Here is a 20,524-nt window from a genome sequence, read left to right on the forward strand (position 1 = left end):
TTGAGAATGCCCTTAGAAGGAGCAGCATGCGCCATTCTGTTAATTGTAACTGATGACATCCCTCCAGCAGCATTTTCAGAGAGCACTCAGCATATTCTGACTGAGCCTAAATATGGAGATCTCATGAAGTTAATAACTGGATTGAACTAATCTGAGACACATTCCTAAAATGCAAGATAGTCCTATGGAGGCACTGAAAAAATGTACACATGAATAGAATTGACAACATGGACTCCAGTCTCACCCCTCCATTTACGACCTTCTCTCCAGTAATGATAGACAGATCTGCAAGCAAACTAACCAAATTTATATGCAGTTTCAGTTTTCCTGCAAGCTTCTTGGTCAGCAAAGGAATGTTAGAGGCAAAGGAATGGATTAGTTCAGATTCCTAACTCCTCATTATATGCAGATCGTTGGCTGCATTTAACACAGTAATTTCACCCATGTACTTTTTTATGTGTACAAGCCCTGGGTTAGCCAGCAAGCACATTAAAAATGGAAGGGGAGGTTGAAGAAATCAGAAATCTGAAGTCAGCAAAGCAACTAGAAAGCAAACACAAAGCAACTTTGAGGGAGAAATGTTTGGAGAAAGAGATTTTTTTTAGAGGAGGGAAAATGTTTTGCTCTCATGTCTTGACAATGTGGCATGCATGGGGGAGCTGTGGGTTTAATATCTTCCTACTTGGAAAAAATAAATTAGAGGGAATTAGTTTTAGAAATATTTATTTAGAGAGTATTTAGAACAAAAACTGTGGATGCAAACAGCTATGTTTATCCTTTAGTTTTATTACATATCACATATAAGTTTGTTAACTAAGCCTTACTGCTTTTGTAAGTTCTTGATCCAGTTCTAGGAGTCGATTTGATGATCCTTCAAGCTGACGTAATTCCTGTTTTAGATTCTTCAGTTCAAGCTGCTTCTTATTTTGAATGTCTGACTTTAGGGCAATGGTTCTTTCAAGTCCAGTTTTTTTATCTCTTATTTCATCAAGTTGTTTCTGCTTCATTGTTTCCTTCTCGCCAAATTCTCTCTGAAAAAAAGATAAAATCACAGTTTATTCAAACAAAGGCTGTATTCTAAAACGTACTTACAAGTTAGCCCACTACAAGCAGGATCCTCTGTAATTAAATGGGTTAGGATGGCATCAAATCAAGTAATAACATTTTGGCAATAATGCTTTGTAATTATACAATATATACAAATACTTATATAATTCTGTGAAGAATTCTGTCAATACTGATGTCATACACAATCATTTAGAGTTAAATTAAAGAAAAAAAACCCTATCCCTCATCTAAATAGACTAAAGCTAAGAAATGTTCCACAACTAATGCTTTTAATGAATTATTTTACTATACTGAGCCTAACCAAACTTGTGATAATTTATATACACATATGGCCCCAACCAATCTAGTCACTATAGAGACATAATACAAAGATGTTTTTTGTGTTTGAAATCTGGAGTACTAACATTTGATTCACATTCTGCACTAATCCATGATTTGTTACAAACACGATTTGTTGAATAAGCCACAATGACTGCATTCATATAATATGCTAAACCAAATCAAACAGACCACCTTATGGCTTGGCAAATTATTAAACCTAACCTAAGTTTGTTTTCTAATAGCAACCAACAACTCCACACAGAACAAATTATAGATTAGATCAAATTATGGGTTATCGTATTTCTTGATTCCTAAACTGTGAACTCAAGATGGGGATGGGATATAATAACAGTAATATAAAAACTAAACTGTACGCAGCCTGTACACAGGAATTTTCTTCTGATGCTTACTCTGCACATGGAACTCTTTGCACATACACAAAATAATAGTAATCAAGATAGACTAAGCTACAATTGTTTTTGTGACTATCTAGATTTATGATTATCAGACTAAGGGGAAGATCTCAAACATGTTATTCCTTCACTGCCTCTGCTAATGTACAAAAATAAATCATACATACACATAGTCCTCGATTTACAACCATTTGTTCAGTGATCGAAGTTACAACAGGGCTGAATAAATGGTGGTTATCACTGTCCTCAGAGTTCTGGCCACACCAATATCCCCGCAGCACATGATTGCAATCTGGGCACTTGGCAACCAGCTCGCACTTACAACCATTTACAGCGCCCAATTACACGTGATTGCCATTTGCAAACCAGCCAATGGGGAAGCTGCCAAGGAAGGTTGCAAGTTGCTGGGATAAATCTCCCCACCCATGCACCTTATCCCAGCTCCTTTGCGCTTGCACCGCACCAGTCACTTGCGCACCTCCTCACTCTCAAGCCTCCCTGTGGCTCCCTTGCACACCCTCCCCAACCCCTGCATCACCATCCTCGCACACCCCATGCACCCTCCTTGACCTTCGCTATGCCTCTCACATCCTTGCACACCCTCCCCAAGTCTCACCTCCTTCACACACCCCACGCACCCTCCCCGTACCTCCCTCACACCCTCCCCCACCTGGCAACAGCCACTTACCTGGCTGCTGGCAAGCCACCTGGGACTTGCAACTTTTTGCCAGCTTCCCACTGACTTAGTTGTTGGAAGCTGACAGGAAGTTGCCTTGTCTAATGACATGGGATTTAGTTTAACGACAGCAACCAGAACTGCAGGGATTGCTGTCGCTAAGCAATGTAGTCGAGGTTTATGACTGCATTGCTTAGCGACAGAAATTCTGGTCCCAATTGCCATCGTAAGTCAAGGATCACCTGTACAATTATGATTTCTGAAATATTTTGTGTCTCATTTACTAGGGCCCTGAAAAGTAGCATGTATTACTACCAATTTGATTTTATGACAGGAGCATACCTGTTTAAAATAATGTTTTATGTTAAAAAGCCCAAAAAAAACCACCAATAAGGGCTGAGCTGGAATCCCTGTCAGATGTGCTGTTTATCTGAAATGAGCTCTTTGGTTCTGGAGCATAGCACGTCACAGATTAAGCCCAGTTTACTAACCATTTAATTTTGCTAATTTTGGCAGACTCACACATCAAGAAAGAAAATTGTTATTGGTATTTACTAACATATTCATACTTGCAAAAGTTGTAACTAGTTTGTATGTAATACATTTCTCTTTATTTTTATTCAAAAAATGGTGCCAGGGATATTTTATCACTGCAGAAATATACTGGACAGAAGCAAAAATATATATTTCTTTCCATTAAAAAAAAATTAAATGTACAAACACAAATATTTACCATTAAATTATTAGCAGTTTCCATATCTTTGTCCTGTCTCTCTTTCACCAGCCTCTGAAAACTATTAATTTGTCTTTCATTTAAGGGTGCTCTTTCAAATCCTTCCAATTCCAACTGAGCTGCCAAAGACTGAATTAATGAATCTCGGGTTCTAATATGCTGTTGGTAACGATCTGCTTGTAACTGAAGACGACCTTCGCAGACAGAAACAAGAGTTTAAACACATGCACATATTCAAGGTTTTATAGGACTGTTGATCAGATCCAAGGAACTGTAAAAGTCGTTTACATTTAAATAGAAAAAAATGCTAGTCGCCTAATCATCCAAGTAAAATTAATCCTGTGGTGGAAAGCACCAACAATTGGAGAGATCCAAACAGTAGTTTATTAGTTCCAAAGCTACCAGGTTACAGTGAATTACTGGTCTCTTGTACCTAAATGAAAGAGTAAGAGAGATCTTATATGAAATGTTGATGAAACACAGTTCAGGCATGTGTATATACAAGCAGAAGATCCCAAATAAAGAAAACATGGCTTTATAAGGAAACAGGATAACCAAGAAGGAAGACACAAACATCCATCATAATGTGAACACACACACATTCCTTGAAATGCAACCCAGCAGCTTTAATATACAAGTTGAGCCAAGGATATGATTGTTATTCTTAACAGACTGCCCCTGTGTTTATAACCAGAAGGGATAAGGAGGTACCGCAGCATATTTCCTCAAGTCCTATCTCCTCTCAAGGTGTGAACTCTGCAATCAATTAATCATACAAGGCACAGATGGCCACAATAATAAACATTCCATTCTTAAAGATATTATATGAGGGATAAAGCAAAATGATAAAGCATCTATGAATATAAAGGGGCATACACATATTATACATTATACACACACACATACCCACACAAATATTATATTTATATAAGCACAAGTAGATAAACATATTATTACATCATTGACTCAACCTGAGTTGTTATTCCAACTCACCACAAACCCCAGATTCTCAAATCCACAAATCACTGATTCTGAATCTTTCTGTTGCAATTCCCACATAACCTTGTATCTCTTCTAAAAGCTTCTTATGTGAGTTAGGGACATTCAAGGAAAGGGCTAGGATCTCAGCTACATGGTCACAGTGAACATGATACAGTATTTGATACTACTTATTTTCTAATTCAGGTATGTACAGCTTTAATTGAGCTGCGAAACACCAGCTGCTGAAGGAGGCCACACTGCAAAAGAGGGTGGGGCTACCTAAACAGATTTTAAAAGGGGACAGAGAGGGTAAAAATTAATGAAATATTAAGATTATTTATTTTAATTAATGTAGTTATTTAACTACGTATCTCCATCCAAGGTGGTGATGGTAGGCAACAGAATCTGGGATGATGCAAAGGGTGCTTGTGATTCATGAGTATGGACTGTTCATATATGGTCTAGTTTTTTAGATTTTTCTAAAGAAAAATCCAGTATGAAAAGAATAATGCCTACATGTGTATTAGCCAGGCATACGTAAAGTTTCCTGAACGTAGCTGTCTTTTTACTATATATAGCATTTAATTGAGATCTATGATTTCCCAAACCACCACCTCTACCTTCTCCCCCTCCTCCTCCTCCTCTTCTTATTATGGTATTATTACTATTATTTTCACTGTAATCAAATCAACTCTCAGCTATTTTACGATCTATTCCAGTTTGGTATTTCTAACCTACAGTACAATTCTAGTATTTTATACTGTATCTTTTCCTTCTGTATGGTCTGACAGAGCTGTTCGAAATATTAATGATCCTTCACTTTTTTTTTAATTTGAAAGGTTCCCCTATTTTATACTTGCATTTAAAAAAGTAGGAAGGGATAATTGGGTGATTAGATGCTAGCAATATTTAGCCTTTTTATCTGCACTGTAGTGTTTAAAAACCCACTGACCTCCTGCATTATTGAGGTTTGGACAAAGAACTTTAGGGGTTTTTTTACTACGAACTTCAAAGAGAAAATAAAACCCTATGACACCTATTGGACAATTTTATGAATAGACAGACAAATGACTACAGTAAAAATGATAGGAATGTTATTAGGGCTATGCCAAACCTTTGAAAAAGATACGTGGCATCTCTTTCCAAAATACATTAGTCTTCAAATGATGCAGCTGTTTTAATTATTTGAATGATTTTTCATTCATGTCCCTGTGCACTGCAAATCTCCTTTTTCTAAATGGTAATGCTTCTCAAGAAATCACTTCTACTGACAAATGAACCTTCCTTCCAAGAACATATGCAAAAACAAGAATCAGAATAGCTTTTTGAAACCTTTGTTTTAAGATTACAAGATTGAGATTAGAATTGTAAACTCACTTACATGGGACAAAATTACTGTTTAAATTAATAGGACTTATTTTGGAATAGATATGTATAGGACTACAATGTAAAGGAGTTTAAAACAATTTACATTTCCTTTGCATGGACTGGCATTCTAATAGTGTTTTATAACTATTACGGATTTATTTGCAAACTTGCTGTCAAAGATCTCATTAGGAGTTGAAGAAACTATCAGGCCATGTCTAATCTATCTTCAACTTCTAATCTTCCACGTTATACTTTACCTCAGAAAAAATGTTTAATCAGCTAGGCACTTTTCAATAATTGTAAGGGCTACTTTGAAAGTATTAAGCATTGTGAAGAATGTGACTTACAATTAGCTATAATGATTTGTCACGGAGTATACCAAATGCACACACAATATGTTAAGTGTGAGTGACAGTTCTTAATGTGTTTTTTTTTTTCCAAATTGTGGGCATCCCCCTTTACCAAATTATGATTTAAGTTTAGTAAGCCAAATAAATTGGTGTTAGGAGGTAGATCTATTGGATGACCTGAATCAAAATTATCACTCATTTAAATCTAGTGTGTTCACATAACCATAAAAAAAAAAAATACTTGTGATGACTTCTGGGGGAGGTATGACAAACTGAAAATGGCTCTGCAAAATCAGAGCTGATGACCGCAGCAAAGACCAAGGAACCAGTTCCTTGGAACCTCTCTGGATAAGGGGAGGATGGGAAATCATGCATATGTGCTCCAGATGGCTGCTCAGAACAGCAGTTTTCGGCAGGTTTTGAGCACCAGGAGACAATGGGATTAGCCAACTTCCTTGCAACCGCGGTGGAGCCTTTTAAAGGACACTAAGTTCACAAACTTCACTTTCTTATCACTTTCGGAAATTGCTCATTAACTACTTCTAAGCTATTAGAGACTTTCGGACTGACAAGTCTGAAAACCCTGGGTGAGTCTGCCTTCAATCCTGAATGAAAGAAAATTTTAATCATAAGCTTAAGAATTAAAGAATCTGAAATAAACAGCAAAAAGCTAAATAAGATTTTGATCTTAGAAAGTTATAAATGGACTAAGGGTCCAGATAAAATTGGAATATTGAAACTTTTACAATAAGATTTTGGAATTAATTATAAAGAACAAACTGCTTCTCGCAGGAAATAGATTCTGTTTTTGTTTTTACAAGACAAAACAAAGATAAGCAATTTCATGATTTCAAAAACTGGACACCAGAGGGGACTAAAGTTTTTAGGTAGAGGAAAGTGTTACAAACCTGCAAAATGTTGCAAAATGTTCTAACAATGAAAATACTGAAGGAGACTTTTGAAGAATAGAATCAGAAAATTGTAGCCACAGTATCAACAATGTCAGTGATTATGTCTGCTTCTATGGATAGACTATGTCCAAAAGATGCCATTGAAGAAATGACAGATGGAGAACAAATTTTATCTGACAAGATAGAGATGGTATCGAAAGAGGATTTACAACTGACAGGCCAAGAGAATGACTTAGAAAAGGATGTTTCACTGGATTTATAAAAAAAACTGGCTGAGGTTTTAAAATTTAAAAGGGAAGCACAAATGACAAAGCAAGAGAGTGGCCTGGATAATTTTTTTCCTACTGGATTTCAAAAGAGGCTTGTTAAAGTCTTGAAGAATTCTGTGCAATGGGACAAAGAAGAAATGAAGAGAAATCAAATCCTACGACAACATTTGAATGAACTAAAGATTAAGACTGTTTGAAGTAAAAGGAAGAAATATAAAGTTGGTTTACAGTATTTAATCAAGGTTAAAACAAGATAAGTTATTACCTCTGGCAACCCTTTACAGACTTTCTGCTGACACCAGGACTGAAAAATGATATTTTATGGATTTGTTTATAGATAAGGGATGGGATATGGGATTAAGAAGTAAATGTTTGTAACCTTAGAGGGGGTGAAGAGTCACTAAATTTGTTTACACTTGTGATGAAGGTTGGAAGTCACTTCTTTATATATTTCTTTTCTCTTTATTACGTTCTTACTTTTCTCTTTCTTCTCTTTTTTCTTGCACATTTTACTCCATTATTTTCTTCTTTCTTTAAGTTTAATTTACATTAGATTTCACCATTATAATCAAAATTATATATAAAAGAAAAAAATACTTGTAAACATTTCATTATTAACATGCATTAAAAAGTTAACAAAAATGCCATAATACCTTGTTCAACCAATAATTCTGATTTTTCTCTATTAAATCTTTGGAATTCTTTGTTTATTCTCTCCAGTTCTCGCTGACACTCTGTTAACCGTGTCTCCTTTTCTCTCACGTTTTTCTGATGGTTTTGATACATTTCTCTAAGCTGCTCATCGCTTCCTTGAAAAACCTAACATTGCAATGTAGGGGGAAAAAAACATTCAGAAATACCTTTTTTCAGAGGGGGGTTCTGCAAAGGCCAAAGAAGATGTGACATAAAGAGGTACATGATTATGATACCATCCCACATTGTTGCCTTGAAGACTGGGAAATACTGTAGTGGGCTGGGAAAATGTTAACCCTTTTCCTAACGTAACTCTCATCCCAGCCCTGAATGCTCTCACCTCCTACCTTCCCAGGGAGCTAACAGTAGCAAATATAAGATGCTAATTATCTTTTCCCCCAGAGTACAATTTCCTGATCTTCAAAACAGTTATATGAGGGATAACACCTAGAATAAAAGGCTAACACAAAATAAAAAACTCAAAGTCTGTCTTTCAAACTATTTTGGCTTTTACGCAGCTACAAGCCAAGTGTGCACAGTTCCCGTTTGTCTATTAGATCAATGAAAGAGGGCAAAGACCTCACTAATATGACTGATTAAACAGCTGGCATACTTTTTCTCAAGGTATCTCAAATTACTTTCAACCTGAAAACCAAAACAGGAGTACAATGAGTGTGGATCTGCTCACTAAAAAAACTGCAAGAGTAATAATAAATACAAGAGGGCTGACTGATTGTAAATGCGACAGCTGCTGGGAAGAAAAATCTAACCTTTACCATTGGGTCAGCATAGCGTTTACATGCAGTTTATATTCTACTTCAAGGAACACAAGCAAACCTTCTCCATTTTTTGTTGTAGGTCTTGATGATCCTTTTCCATCTGCTTTCTTCGACTTTCCAGAGCTTTGCTTTCATTATCAAGTCTCATTACTTTTACAAGATTCTGTTCTATTTCCATCAAAGAGTTCTGACAAAGGAATAAATATTTAAAATAAGAAAGCTATATAATAAATATGAGGGATTATAAAACAACCTCTCAAAGCTCTCTCCCATCTTCAGAGATTGCATTTTTAAGTTGGGCATGAGTTCAAGCAGTCCAGCTATCATCTATCTGGACATAAAGACCCAACATTCAAATATCCATTAAAAAAAAAAAAAGTTTGACTTCATGCTCTCTTAATGCCTTTTAATGTTTCAATAATTACAGACACATTTAAACTATGGCAACAATTTGGAGCCAGCAAATAAGCTATAATAAAAGGATTCAGAGCCACAAACAGCCTGCAGGTTGCCAGCTCTGAGGACACATCTATTACATCAACGTATTACAGATAGTAAATCACCTTTAGAGGCTCTAGTTGGTTTTCAATATATCTGACATTTTCTTTGGAGGCAGCTAACTGAGTTTCCCTGTTAGATAGCTGATTCTGGATTTCCTGTGCTTTTTCTTTATTCTGCTTCAAGTACTTCAACTCCACCAGACATTCTTTAACCCGCTGACTTTGCTTCAGACGCACCTGACGAAGTGTTTCCAAAGCTTTAATATACCTTTTTGAAAGAAAACCGTACGTGATTTTACCTTAAATTGTATCTGTAACTTTCGTGGACAAACTTTTATTAATTAGTATTATTAAAGGCTATTTGATTAATTTTAATCTTTTACCTCATTCAAGAAACCACAAGTAAAAACTACCTTGTTGCTGAAAAGATCTCATCAAATTTCTGTTTCAGAGCCTTTCCTTCACTTAGAGGCCAGTTGGATTCTTCTTGATGGCAGAAAATGACATTATTAATTACAGACTTGGAAACTCCAAGGGCAGCAATCATCTCTCGGTCAATTTCTGCACACTTGGAGCTCAAACTGACTTTTTCCCCATGTCTGTATGAACACAAATACAAAATCACAGCAGATGAATAATAAATATTATACACACAACCAACCTTCCTTCCTTCCTTCCTTCCTCAGTGTTGACTGCTGGCAACTACCTGGACAAGTCCCTGTAGTTTTCTTGGCAAGATTTCTGGAAGTGGCTTACCACTGTTTTCTTCCTAGGGCTGAGAGAGAATGGATGGCCCAAGGGCACCCCGTTGGCTTCATGCCTAAGGCGGGACTAGAACTCATGGACTCTTGGTTTTCCTTGTGTTAAATCTATTCCATATATTTCATTACTGTTTGACTTTTTATATTATTCTTATTTTTACTGTTTTCCAATATACAGTGGAACCTCGGGTTACGAACGCTTCTGTTAATGAACTTTTTGGGTTACAGCCAGCTCCGGCTGCAAAATTTTGCTTCGGTTTGCGAACTCCACCTCAGGGTACGAACAGGATACGCGGCCATTTTCCCTCCCGTGACACGGTCCGTGGCCATTTTTCCGCCCCTGACATGTGGTCCGCGGCCATTTTCCGCCCCTGACACGTGGTCTGCGGCCATTTTTCCGCCCCTGACATGTGGTCCGCAGCCATTCTTCCGCCCGACATGTGGTCCGCAGCCATTTTCCGCCCCTGACACGTGATCCGTGGCCATTTTGCGCCCCTGACACGTGGTCATAGGGAGGTGGACTCTCCCTCCAAGCAATAGCCACCTCCCTGTCCTCCACGCCAGAACGGATTAACGGTAATTGTATTGAACCTTATGGGGAAATTTGCTTTGGGTTGCGACCAATTCGGGTCGCGACCAGAGTCACGGAACGAATTAAGTTCGTAAACCGAGGTTCCACTGTATCATGTAAGGATAATACAGCTCTTTTCAATATCACAAAAGAAAAATATATGTTATTAGTTATGTTATTTACTCAATTAAATTAATGAAATAGAAATGAACTGGAAGTATGAATAAAAGTAGAAATAAAATAAAAATATTTAAAAAGGGTTGCCATAGCAACTTTGTACAAGATTACAATTCCTTTGGTGGTGTGTAAAAATAGAACTTTGAAATTTGCTATCAGACATACTTTGTTATCAGACATACAATTATACATCTGCACTGATAGAACCCTAAAATCATACCCAATAAAGAATGATTGTTCACTTACTTTATTCTTGTAATGATTCCTTCAAGAGTTTTAAATTCTGTCTTTTTTCCTTTCTGAGTGCATACCATGGACCGCTGGACAGCGAGAAGCTCTCCATTAACATCATGAAACTGAAGTCTTATTTGAGCTCTGACATCTGTTTCGTTGGCAACCTTCGCCAATGGAAAAAAAGGGGTTTTAACTTGTTATTTTTTATGATATATGTAGAACTTTATGTGTTTATGTACACTTGCTGGTCAAAGCTGCAATAAAATTTACCTACCTACCTACCAATAAAATGGGATTAAAGTCTATAAAGAAATAAAATCAAACAACAGAATAACTAAACAAATGCTCGTTTTAAGTTTAAAATTATCTAAAATAAAATCTCTGCCAAAGAGAATTTATGATATTTTACAATAAAATTTTATATCTGGTTACACTATAGTATTGTATGGTATTTATTAGTAAGCCAGTGACTATCAATATGTTTACTAGATGAGGTAGATTTTTACTTCTTTTTTTGTTTGTTTGTTTGGGGTTTTCTTTTTTCCCTGGTTTCTCTTTTTTAAGTTTAAGGATTGTTCCATACAATTTTAGTGTTTTACCTATATTTTGTATTTTCCTAAAATTAAATAACTTTTTAAAAAGGAAAAAAATAAAATTCTCTAAAATAGGAAGGATTTTATATGCTGCATTAAAGGAAACGGGCAGGTATGAAATGAACTTGCTTGAAGAAAGTGTTCTATAACAACCTCCACTGAGATAGCTGCATACCTTTTAACATACCTATGATCCCTCATTTGGCAGAAATGCTTACAAGAGAGCTTTCAGTGATCAGATGAAGTTTTCCTTCAGATAAAGAGGACCTAATCTATATAAGACTTAAAGGGCAAAACCAGCGCTGTAAATAGAGTCTGAAAACAGAAAGACAATTCATGTATATCTTTTACATGACGTCTACGTGTCAGCCCCACTACGTGGACCAAACCAGAAAATCAACTCCACAGGAAGATTAGAACTATACTTTATCGAGACAGGTTGTAATGACAGAATCTTGCAAGCCTGATTATGTTTTAACAGTACTCTTCTCCTTAAACACCAGTGAATCTGGGAGGGACCTGCCTGAATCGCTTCCAAATAATATCATTTCCCAGGACGTTTCAGAAGAACGTTTCAGCCCCCTTTGCTTATCTAGGGTTCTTGCGTATTTCTGTCAAAGAGATCTCCCTTACTCTCTACAGTACATTATATGACTGTACAAATTTCTGCCGCTGTATTTATTTCAGTTCAGACAATTTCAGAATTGTTTTCAGAGGCAGTCACACATTAAACACACTAGAGTATGTGTTTAATGACACAAGACATGTATTTTGGAGGCAAAACTGTGAACACTGAGGATTATTTATATAAAGGACTCCTGGCCACTATTATCAGGGAAGATTCGGGAGCAAGGCTAAAGCAAGGAACTGTCTTAAGTGGAAGTACTGCTTTTTCTAGGATTCAAAAACAGTTTTTCTGGGATGATGGCAGTTGATCTTATAAAGCACAGAATATGCAATTCCCCCACAGGCAATGTCTGATCTGGACTGAACTTTCTCTTTTTTAATCTGAGTAGTGACTCTGACATTATTGAAGACATGCAGTTTTTAACATGAGCATGAAACTGCAAGAGATAACAATAACCTCTTGCAGTTTCATGCTCATATTAAAAACCACAAAATCCTCCGGCAAAGGAAAACTCCCCTGGGCTATAAAAGGAGTCTCCCTATATTATCTCCTGATATCTAACAAATGTTAATAAATTAAGAAAGCATTCATCAGTTGATTAATCCAGAAGAACACTCATGTAATGCACTGAAAACCACTAAAAGGTCCAGGAAACTCAACAGTTTCTTCCCTAAGTCACATCTTTCACCAAGTTTATTATAACAAAAGTAGACAGAGAGATTTAAAAGTTGGCTTCTGCATAATGGATGCTGCTGATGTACTGAATTTCCTCCATTTCCACTCCATAGCTGAGGGACCCTTTGGAACAGATTTGGGAAATTTAAGGAGCAGGACAAGGACAAGAAGCTGAAGCACATATTTTTATTGTATGAGAAGAAATTCATTAATGTTAGCTGAATGCAGTTAAATCCTGTAGATGAAAAAAAAGAACATCTTAAGTAGAAAAAACAAACCAAGAAAGGCCAATGATAAAACTATCATTGTTTCCCTATTATTTATTTTTGTTCATTCCCTATAACATTTCCCTATTATTATTTATTTGTTCATTCATTCATTCAATTTGTATGGCTGCCCATCTCACCATAGCAGCTCTGGGCGGCTAACAGCATTTAAAATCAAAATACAAACAGCATAAAACATCAATATATATAATAGCAACTGAGGTAAAATTAAGTTGCCATAATCAACAAATTCATGGGCTCCAAATGACAGTCTGAGTCACCTCCCTGGGGACACATTTGGGTGTTCAAGACTTTACAAAAAGCTGGCAGGGCTGGGGCCACTGTAATTTGAGGGGGGGGGTTCCAAAGGCCTGGTGCTATGACAAAAGAGGCCCACTTTCTGGGTCCTTAACTGATGGGACTCTCAGCATGCATCTGTGGCCAGACTGAATGTGATAGGGAAAAACAATTAGGGAGAGGCAGTCCCACAAATAACCCAGCCAAGAAATTACTGCCAAGAAAACTGCATGGATGTGTCCATGAAACAATCAGGAGTTGACTCAAAAAAGACTTTACCTTGCAAGTGAAACCGAATCTGCAAGATCTAAGATTGAAAAGTAAGCACCAGCGATCCTTTTGGTCGAAACATCATTATTAAACTGCCCTGTGCAAGAATATAGCTTACTAAAATATATTTCATTCACAAGATTTAATAATAATAATAATAACAACAACAACAACAAACAATCTTTTTCCAATGGATATTTATAATCCAGTCATTTTCTGACCATATATTTTAATCTATTTCTTACATTTATGCTTCAATATGCTCCTCTACTAGAGACATTGCATCTCAAGGCACAAGATAGGAAATCACAATTGTCACTTTCTTGAAATAGGAAAATACAAGTTCCTAACTAACTTAATTTACAAACTGAAATTTACTAGCCAAACAAACTAGCAACTACAATACTTACTTTTGGATCATGGACAAATGAATTTCCTTTGCTGCCAGGTGGGAAGTCTCCAGTACATATATACTTGAGGCATTCTATGATGGTCTAATGAAATGGAAACAAGCATCAGAAATACATAAATAGCCACTGAACAAATACACAGTATCTTGATAAGGAGATAAAAAGACAATGTAGAGTCCCTCATGTATTATTTTCTCCAACCTTCCCAGATGTTTAAGAAATCATGCAAACTGTTTACTCATATAATGATGTTATCAGAAGAACTACAAACGTGGAACTTTGCTTATCACTTCTATTCGCAGGAATTCACACTGACATTTATTTGCACAGAACTGCAAGATGCTATGCATCTGACAAGCTGACTACTCATGTATGTTGTTGAACAGACAAGAAAATGTTTGAATTTAGTTCTTTGAAAGCATCCTCCTGTATTGAAAGAAATGTCTCAATATTTTCCACAGTCATATTCTCCAATGTAAAACACACGGTCAATGTACAAATACACATATAAATAAAGCACTATGGAACTGTTAGAAATCCATGGATAAATTCAAAACTCCTGCTAAAGGTAGAGCAGGCAGATCTTTGAATGAATACACAAATTATTTAAGAATTGCATGTGCACTGTGCAGTCACATTTTAAAAACTTATTCAGTGTTATAATTAGTCATCTGCTCATACACTATGTGTGTGATGAGACTGTAGTCTGTTGCACCAGTAAAATATAAGTAAAAAGTTAACTGGCACTACCTTAAAAAGAAAGCAGCCACAAAGCTAAGAGAATGAAGGAAGAGAAAGAGAGATGCTCAAGAGATGAGACAGCAGAAAGTTGGGCAAACAGAAAGAAAAGAAAAAAGAGGTAACCAGTGGGGTGGGGAGGAAAAGGAAAGGATAGGATCTTGGTAGTCCTTGTGCAAATTAAACAATCATTCTATAAATGAGCAGAGATTTTTTTTAATGTATCTCTTTAAAGAAAACATGCATCCTATACAATCTGTTCTTTCAATGTCACTGTTAAACAGAGTTTAAGGAGTTTATTTGTAAGGAGCTACTCTTCAGGGTAAATATGAAACTGAATACAACAACATTCCCCTATAAGAAATAATCTCAAAACTTCGTTATTTATTTATTATTCTTTTGGGATATTGGTAGCAAGATTTTAAAATATATTTATTTATTCCCAGAATCAAGCCACTTCTGAACATTGGGATGGGTGGTATGAAAGTGCAGTTTAATTAAAAAGAAATTAAGCCTACTTGAATCTTACCGTTTTTCCAGCACCATTTGGACCCACCAAAATAGTTAGAGGACTAAAGAAAGTGATAACTTGCTTATCTTTATCTTCCACACCAAAGCTCCTCACACCAAGAATGCTCATTTTATTAATTTTAGACATGTTTGAAAAATGTTCTTCGTTCCGTTAGCATTAAATTGTATTCAAAATATCCTGCAGAGTAAAGTTAAATAGAATAAAAAATGTCAGTTTCATCAATCTTCATTCTAGATAAGGCAAAGAATTTGCCATATGTAATTTGGGTAATAAGAGATTTGCCCATAAATAAACTTCTAGATATAGAACTAAAAGAGCAAAATATTGGTAAACAATTTTGTTGTATCTTTCATTTGATTTCATCCTCAATTCAGAAGGCAGACTAGCACCATGTATTCTAGACTCTGTTGAATTATAAACTAGAGACACTTCATGCTCTCACCTTAACATTACTATGGAATGTAAAGACAGGCAGAACTGAATTAAATTATGTGTATCTGCCAAGTATTGTAAGGATCTTGAAAAAAGCAGCTGTAAAACAAGTAAGTTAAATTGGCATCAATGTAAATGAGTAAGAATGTGTTATTGCTAAATCACATATTTAACGAAGCATTATATATAAAATGTGAAAAATAGTTTTTCAAAAGTACAATTTACTTAAGTTCAAAAAAGGGCAAAAAGTTTAAGCATTATTTATTTGTACCAGTATTATAACAGTAGCCACAGAAGCATCTATCCTTATTTCTTAATATACTTCTGTTCTTAATTTTAATTCTCAATTCTACAACTTTAGGTATCTCATTCCACTCAAATCTCTCTCATTAAAGCATATGAAAAAGCATTTAACTGTTAAAATTCCCTTATTGTTATATACGTTCAAACATTCTTCAATCAACTCCTCCCTGTTAGTTAGGATGAACTCCAAGTTAGCAACGTCCACCTCAAGTTTTTAAAAGAGAAAATTATCTCCAACAGAAATTAAAAATGTATCTAACATCTTGGGTTTGGCAGAATTACTCTTCCAACAAATGGATTGTTGAAATCTCCCATCTTAACCACTTCACAGAGTTTTGTAAAGCTACAATTGATTTATGGTAACACAGTTGCTAAGAAGTAATATTATGGATTAAGATAGCAGGTCAAGCCAACAGAAGGAATGGAAACCTGGTGCAGGCCACCAAACTAGACAGAAGTAAAAGATGATGATTTATTAAAGCAGATAACTGAAGCTTCAAAAAAATCATGAATTTTTTATTTGCGTTGGGTTGTATTTCAAAAAGATGTGGTGTGCGCTATAAGAACTATTACTTGGACTTGGCCCATACTAACAGGTAAGTACTAGTGAAGATATTAGAGTTGTGGGAACTTTGGGTGCAAGTAAGAGTTCTTGATTTTTAATAAAAAGCTTGATTAAAAATAATAAAAATAAACACAAACCATGGATTTTCAAAAGGCCAATTTGAATAAACCAAACAAAATAGTAAGGGAGTTACCACAAGAACAGAATTGTAAAGGCAGAGGTGTTGTAGCTGGCTGGAACTTCTTGAAAAGAAAACTAAGGATAGTGTAGTCTCAAATAATACCAATGAGGAAGAAAACAAAACAATATCTGAAGAAGCCAATGTAGTTGAATAGGCAGTTTGCGAAAAAGCTGAGACTTATGAAGGATGCTTATTGGAAATGGATGGAAGGCTAAAGACCAAGTAAGTCTACAGAACTTGCACAACTGCAGCATTACCTCCCTGACATGGCTTGTTAATTTTTGTTGCTGTTGCTATAATTTGTAACTATAATTATTGCTGTATGTCACCTAGAGTTGCTTTGGCAATTGAAGCAGCCTATATGTGTAATTCCAAATACTGATGCAGTAATAAGATTCTTTTCATTTCTGTTTCAAGCAGCTTCCACATCCTCTTCCTTACACCTGCTTTCCATTCATTCTGTTGAAAGATTATTCTAGTGTCCAAAGTTTCTTCATACTGGATTCTTACTTTCTCTTTCTCCACTCATTCTCCTTTCACTCTAGTTTTTCTTTTCTCTCATGTCTGTCTTTTCCCATTCTTAATACAGTACTATCAAAAATGGTCCATCTCATATTTAGAATCTCTCAGCACCCTTGTATTCTACACTAATTCTCTCAATCATTTCTCATAAACTATCATAATATCATACCATACTTTTAAATGAATTCCCTTTTCATATAAATGCACAAAAAGTCATACTTAAACCACATATTTGAATCAAACTGTTCTTTTCCTAAGATACTTATTGAACAATCACCACTCTTATTTGTTCTTGGACTTCTACACTAAAATTTATTTTAAAACGATCTTCAGAAGTGGGAGGGAATAGGAAGGCATTCACAAATGCATGAGCTTGTTCACCAAAAAACAAAAAAAAGTGAACTCCCACATTGTTAAAGATGGAATCATAGAGGGATGTTTGCTTAACTGAGGGGTCCCTGGATTTTTTAAATATTTAGTGTTCCACAATTCCAGAAAGTTTGAGAAACAATGTTGTAATCATTTTACCAGCAGTGGTGCAACAAAAACATGTCACTAAGAATGAACTCTTTCCATAATATTCCACAAAGACATTTTGAATTGACAGACAAGCATCTGACATTCATTCCTATTTGCATTAAAATATTTAACAAGCATTCCATGAGATTATGGAAGGAAGAAAATTATGATGTAACCTTAGAGAGTGTAAAATATAAATGTACTTGTAACTGCTGTTAAAAAAAGCCGCTTCTTTATCACCTTTTCTTTCTCTTTATTTTCTTTCTTTGCATCTTTTTTCACTTACTTATTACTTTACTTTCTGTTCAAAATGTGTACTGTTTTTCTCTTTTAAAATTAATATTTTTAATGTACATGCACGCATGCATTCCATACATTGACTTATTTATTTTTAAAGATATCACAGAAGCAGCATTAGAAGAAGCCTCAACGCAGGGATCCAAATTACAGGAGGAGCAGGAGGCTGCGCCCCTGCTTTAAAAGAAATGCCCCGGAACGGTTGGCCTGGTGAAAAGCATCGACGCCTCTCTTGTAATTGGTTCCACTGAGAAGATCGGAGAGTTGCATGCATCACTGTTTCTGTTTGGGTTTGGAAATTCTTTTAAAAACGAAAGCGCCCGAAAGGGAAAACACAGGCCGGTGGAAAGGGCAGGAAGGAAAGGAAGTCCAGGAAACCCCAATACCCTCCACAGCGGGTTCCCGTTCTTAGCTCAGCTCTTCCTTTACGGCAAGATCCCGCCCCCGTTCCTCCACCTCCCCAGGGTGAATCAGAAACCGCGGCCCGCCACGCCGGGCAAGAAGGAAGGGCACCTCTGCGGAGGCGGTAATTTCGAGGAAGGAGCGAGCCCTCCCGAGAACCCGGCGCCGGAATCCCGGAGGAGGATGCGCGGGGGGGACTCCTTCTTTCTGGGACCGGGAACTTCCCAGAGCCGCAGGGGGACGGCGCGAGAAGAGGGGGGGCCTACCTTTCTTGGGGGCGGGGAAGGGGCACTGCTCTCGGATTTGGGGGAGACAGGCGGAGGACCCGGGAGCCGCAGGAGAACAGCGTCGGCCGCCGCGAGGACTTCGGCAAGCAGCCCCGCGCAGTGGAATCGCGGCAGAGAGAACCCACCGCCTTGATTGACAAGCCTCGCCTCGCCTCGCCTCGCCTCGCCCACCAACAGCGCGGCGGGGGTTGGCGCGTTTGACTGAAAAAGGGCGCTCGAGCGCTGGGGGCTCGATCTCGCGCCCGGCCCGCAACCCCGGCGCTGCCTTCGCGCCACCGCCGAAGGAACACCCCGCCCAGGAGGCTGTGTGACGTCAGCATCCAGCGGGAAGTGAGACAGCCAAAGTTAGAGCGCCCTCGGCAAGGCCGGAGGAGAGGTCGCGCAGCCGGGAGGACGTGATGAAGCGACGCGGTCCTGAGCCCTCTGGGAAATCGTGACTGAGAGCTGTTTCGCAGCCATTCGACTGAGTGGCGTTTCTGCATGGCTTTATCTCTAGGTGCCTCGTCCCTGCACGTGACAACCTGCCGCTCAGAAACGGGGAAATCGCTGCAGGCTTATACTTAATGAATTGTAGCAATTGAGGTCAGGGAGGTAACAGTCGAATATTCGACAGCTTCTAGTTGGCCTTGCAAGCCTCAGAAGCTAAACAGGCTGAGACCTGGTTAGTTCATGGATGAGGGGCCACCAGGAAATCGTAGTTCTGTAGGCTGGGTTGGGAACTCAAAAAGCATCCTGGAAAAAAGTTGTGGTAAACCAATGGACTGTCGGATCAATGGATTCCAAATATGCCAGTACAACAGCAAACCTTGGCATGAGGATTATTTTGCTGTTTTTCCTCTTTAAACAAAAGTTAATTGCAGATCATAAGGCTTCTACATATAACCTTGGATTTGGATCAGGAAAGTGAGGAGATAGTTTTTCTGAGGGTCAGTAGAATTCCAAGCCATTTTCTGCTGCACCACAAACCACTTTTATCTCAGGCATTTCTTCCCAGGTCTGAAATATGAGAGATGGCCAATCATTTTGTGCAGCTGGCTGGAACTCTGGCATTCAGCAGTATGCAATCTGATGCTTCTGCTCCTATAAAACCCATCCAGATCAGGGATTGGATAGTATCAGAGGCTTGGACTTGATCATCTGGAAGGCATCTTCCACCTTATTTGACCAGGAATAAAGGTCAATATTGGCAATGGCAGGACAAATTTTAATAGCAATGTTTTTATTTTTTAAAAAAATCTACAATTATTCCTTAAACATGACTTCATAGTTTATTTTACTGCTCACCCATAGCTGTATGTCCACTCAGAAGCATATTCCAGCTATAGCTACATTAATAATCCGCCATGGCCTGAGCCACCTGCAAGAGTTGAGAGTGAGGGACACTCTTTTGTAGTGGTTCCACTCCTACCTGAATGGGCATTTCCAGCTGGAAATAATGAGGGATAAGTGGCCAAGCCCCTGGCCATTCTTGTATGAGGTGCCATAAGGCCTCATAGGGTGCCACAGGGGCCCTTTTTCATCATCTGCATGAAACCATTGAGCAAGGTTCTTTGTCAGATCAAGGTGTAATATAGTTGGTATGCTGGTAATACCCAGTCATGTATTTCCTCCCTGAGCCAGATATGAGGTGTTTTGGAGCCGTAAATGGGATGCTGGGATATAGCTGCAGGTTGCTCACTCATCATTGCACTGAGCTGCATTGTAGACAGAGCACTTTGCTACAAGATCAAACCATAGCTTGATTTTGGTTAACATACCTTAACCATGGTCTGGTATATCATCCAGATCTGTGGTTTGAAGGT

At 37.5% G+C, this 20,524-nt stretch overlaps 1 protein-coding gene across 1 annotated transcript in view; it reads right to left on the reverse strand.

Moving 5' to 3' along the window:
* Positions 1–19,083, reverse strand: part of RAD50 (RAD50 double strand break repair protein) — a 54,247-nt gene extending 35,164 nt beyond the window's left edge. Inside the window, exons 1-10 of the mRNA XM_088133728.1 lie at positions 18,702–19,083; positions 15,212–15,391; positions 13,945–14,028; positions 10,818–10,969; positions 9,476–9,661; positions 9,126–9,330; positions 8,621–8,749; positions 7,744–7,909; positions 3,212–3,405; positions 825–1,031 (exon numbers count right to left, since the gene is read on the reverse strand). Of these exons, the coding sequence (XP_087989854.1) occupies positions 825–1,031; positions 3,212–3,405; positions 7,744–7,909; positions 8,621–8,749; positions 9,126–9,330; positions 9,476–9,661; positions 10,818–10,969; positions 13,945–14,028; positions 15,212–15,340 (1,452 nt within the window). The 5' untranslated portion in view covers positions 15,341–15,391; positions 18,702–19,083. The remainder of the gene's footprint in view (positions 1–824; positions 1,032–3,211; positions 3,406–7,743; positions 7,910–8,620; positions 8,750–9,125; positions 9,331–9,475; positions 9,662–10,817; positions 10,970–13,944; positions 14,029–15,211; positions 15,392–18,701) is intronic.
* Positions 19,084–20,524: the final 1,441 nt, after the last annotated feature.

This window comes from Python bivittatus, unplaced genomic scaffold (assembly GCF_059951505.1).
Source record: "Python bivittatus isolate LINGU-HERP-01145 unplaced genomic scaffold, Pbiv_v1 ctg000080_np1212, whole genome shotgun sequence".
In the NCBI taxonomy this organism is placed as follows: domain Eukaryota; kingdom Metazoa; phylum Chordata; class Lepidosauria; order Squamata; family Pythonidae; genus Python; species Python bivittatus.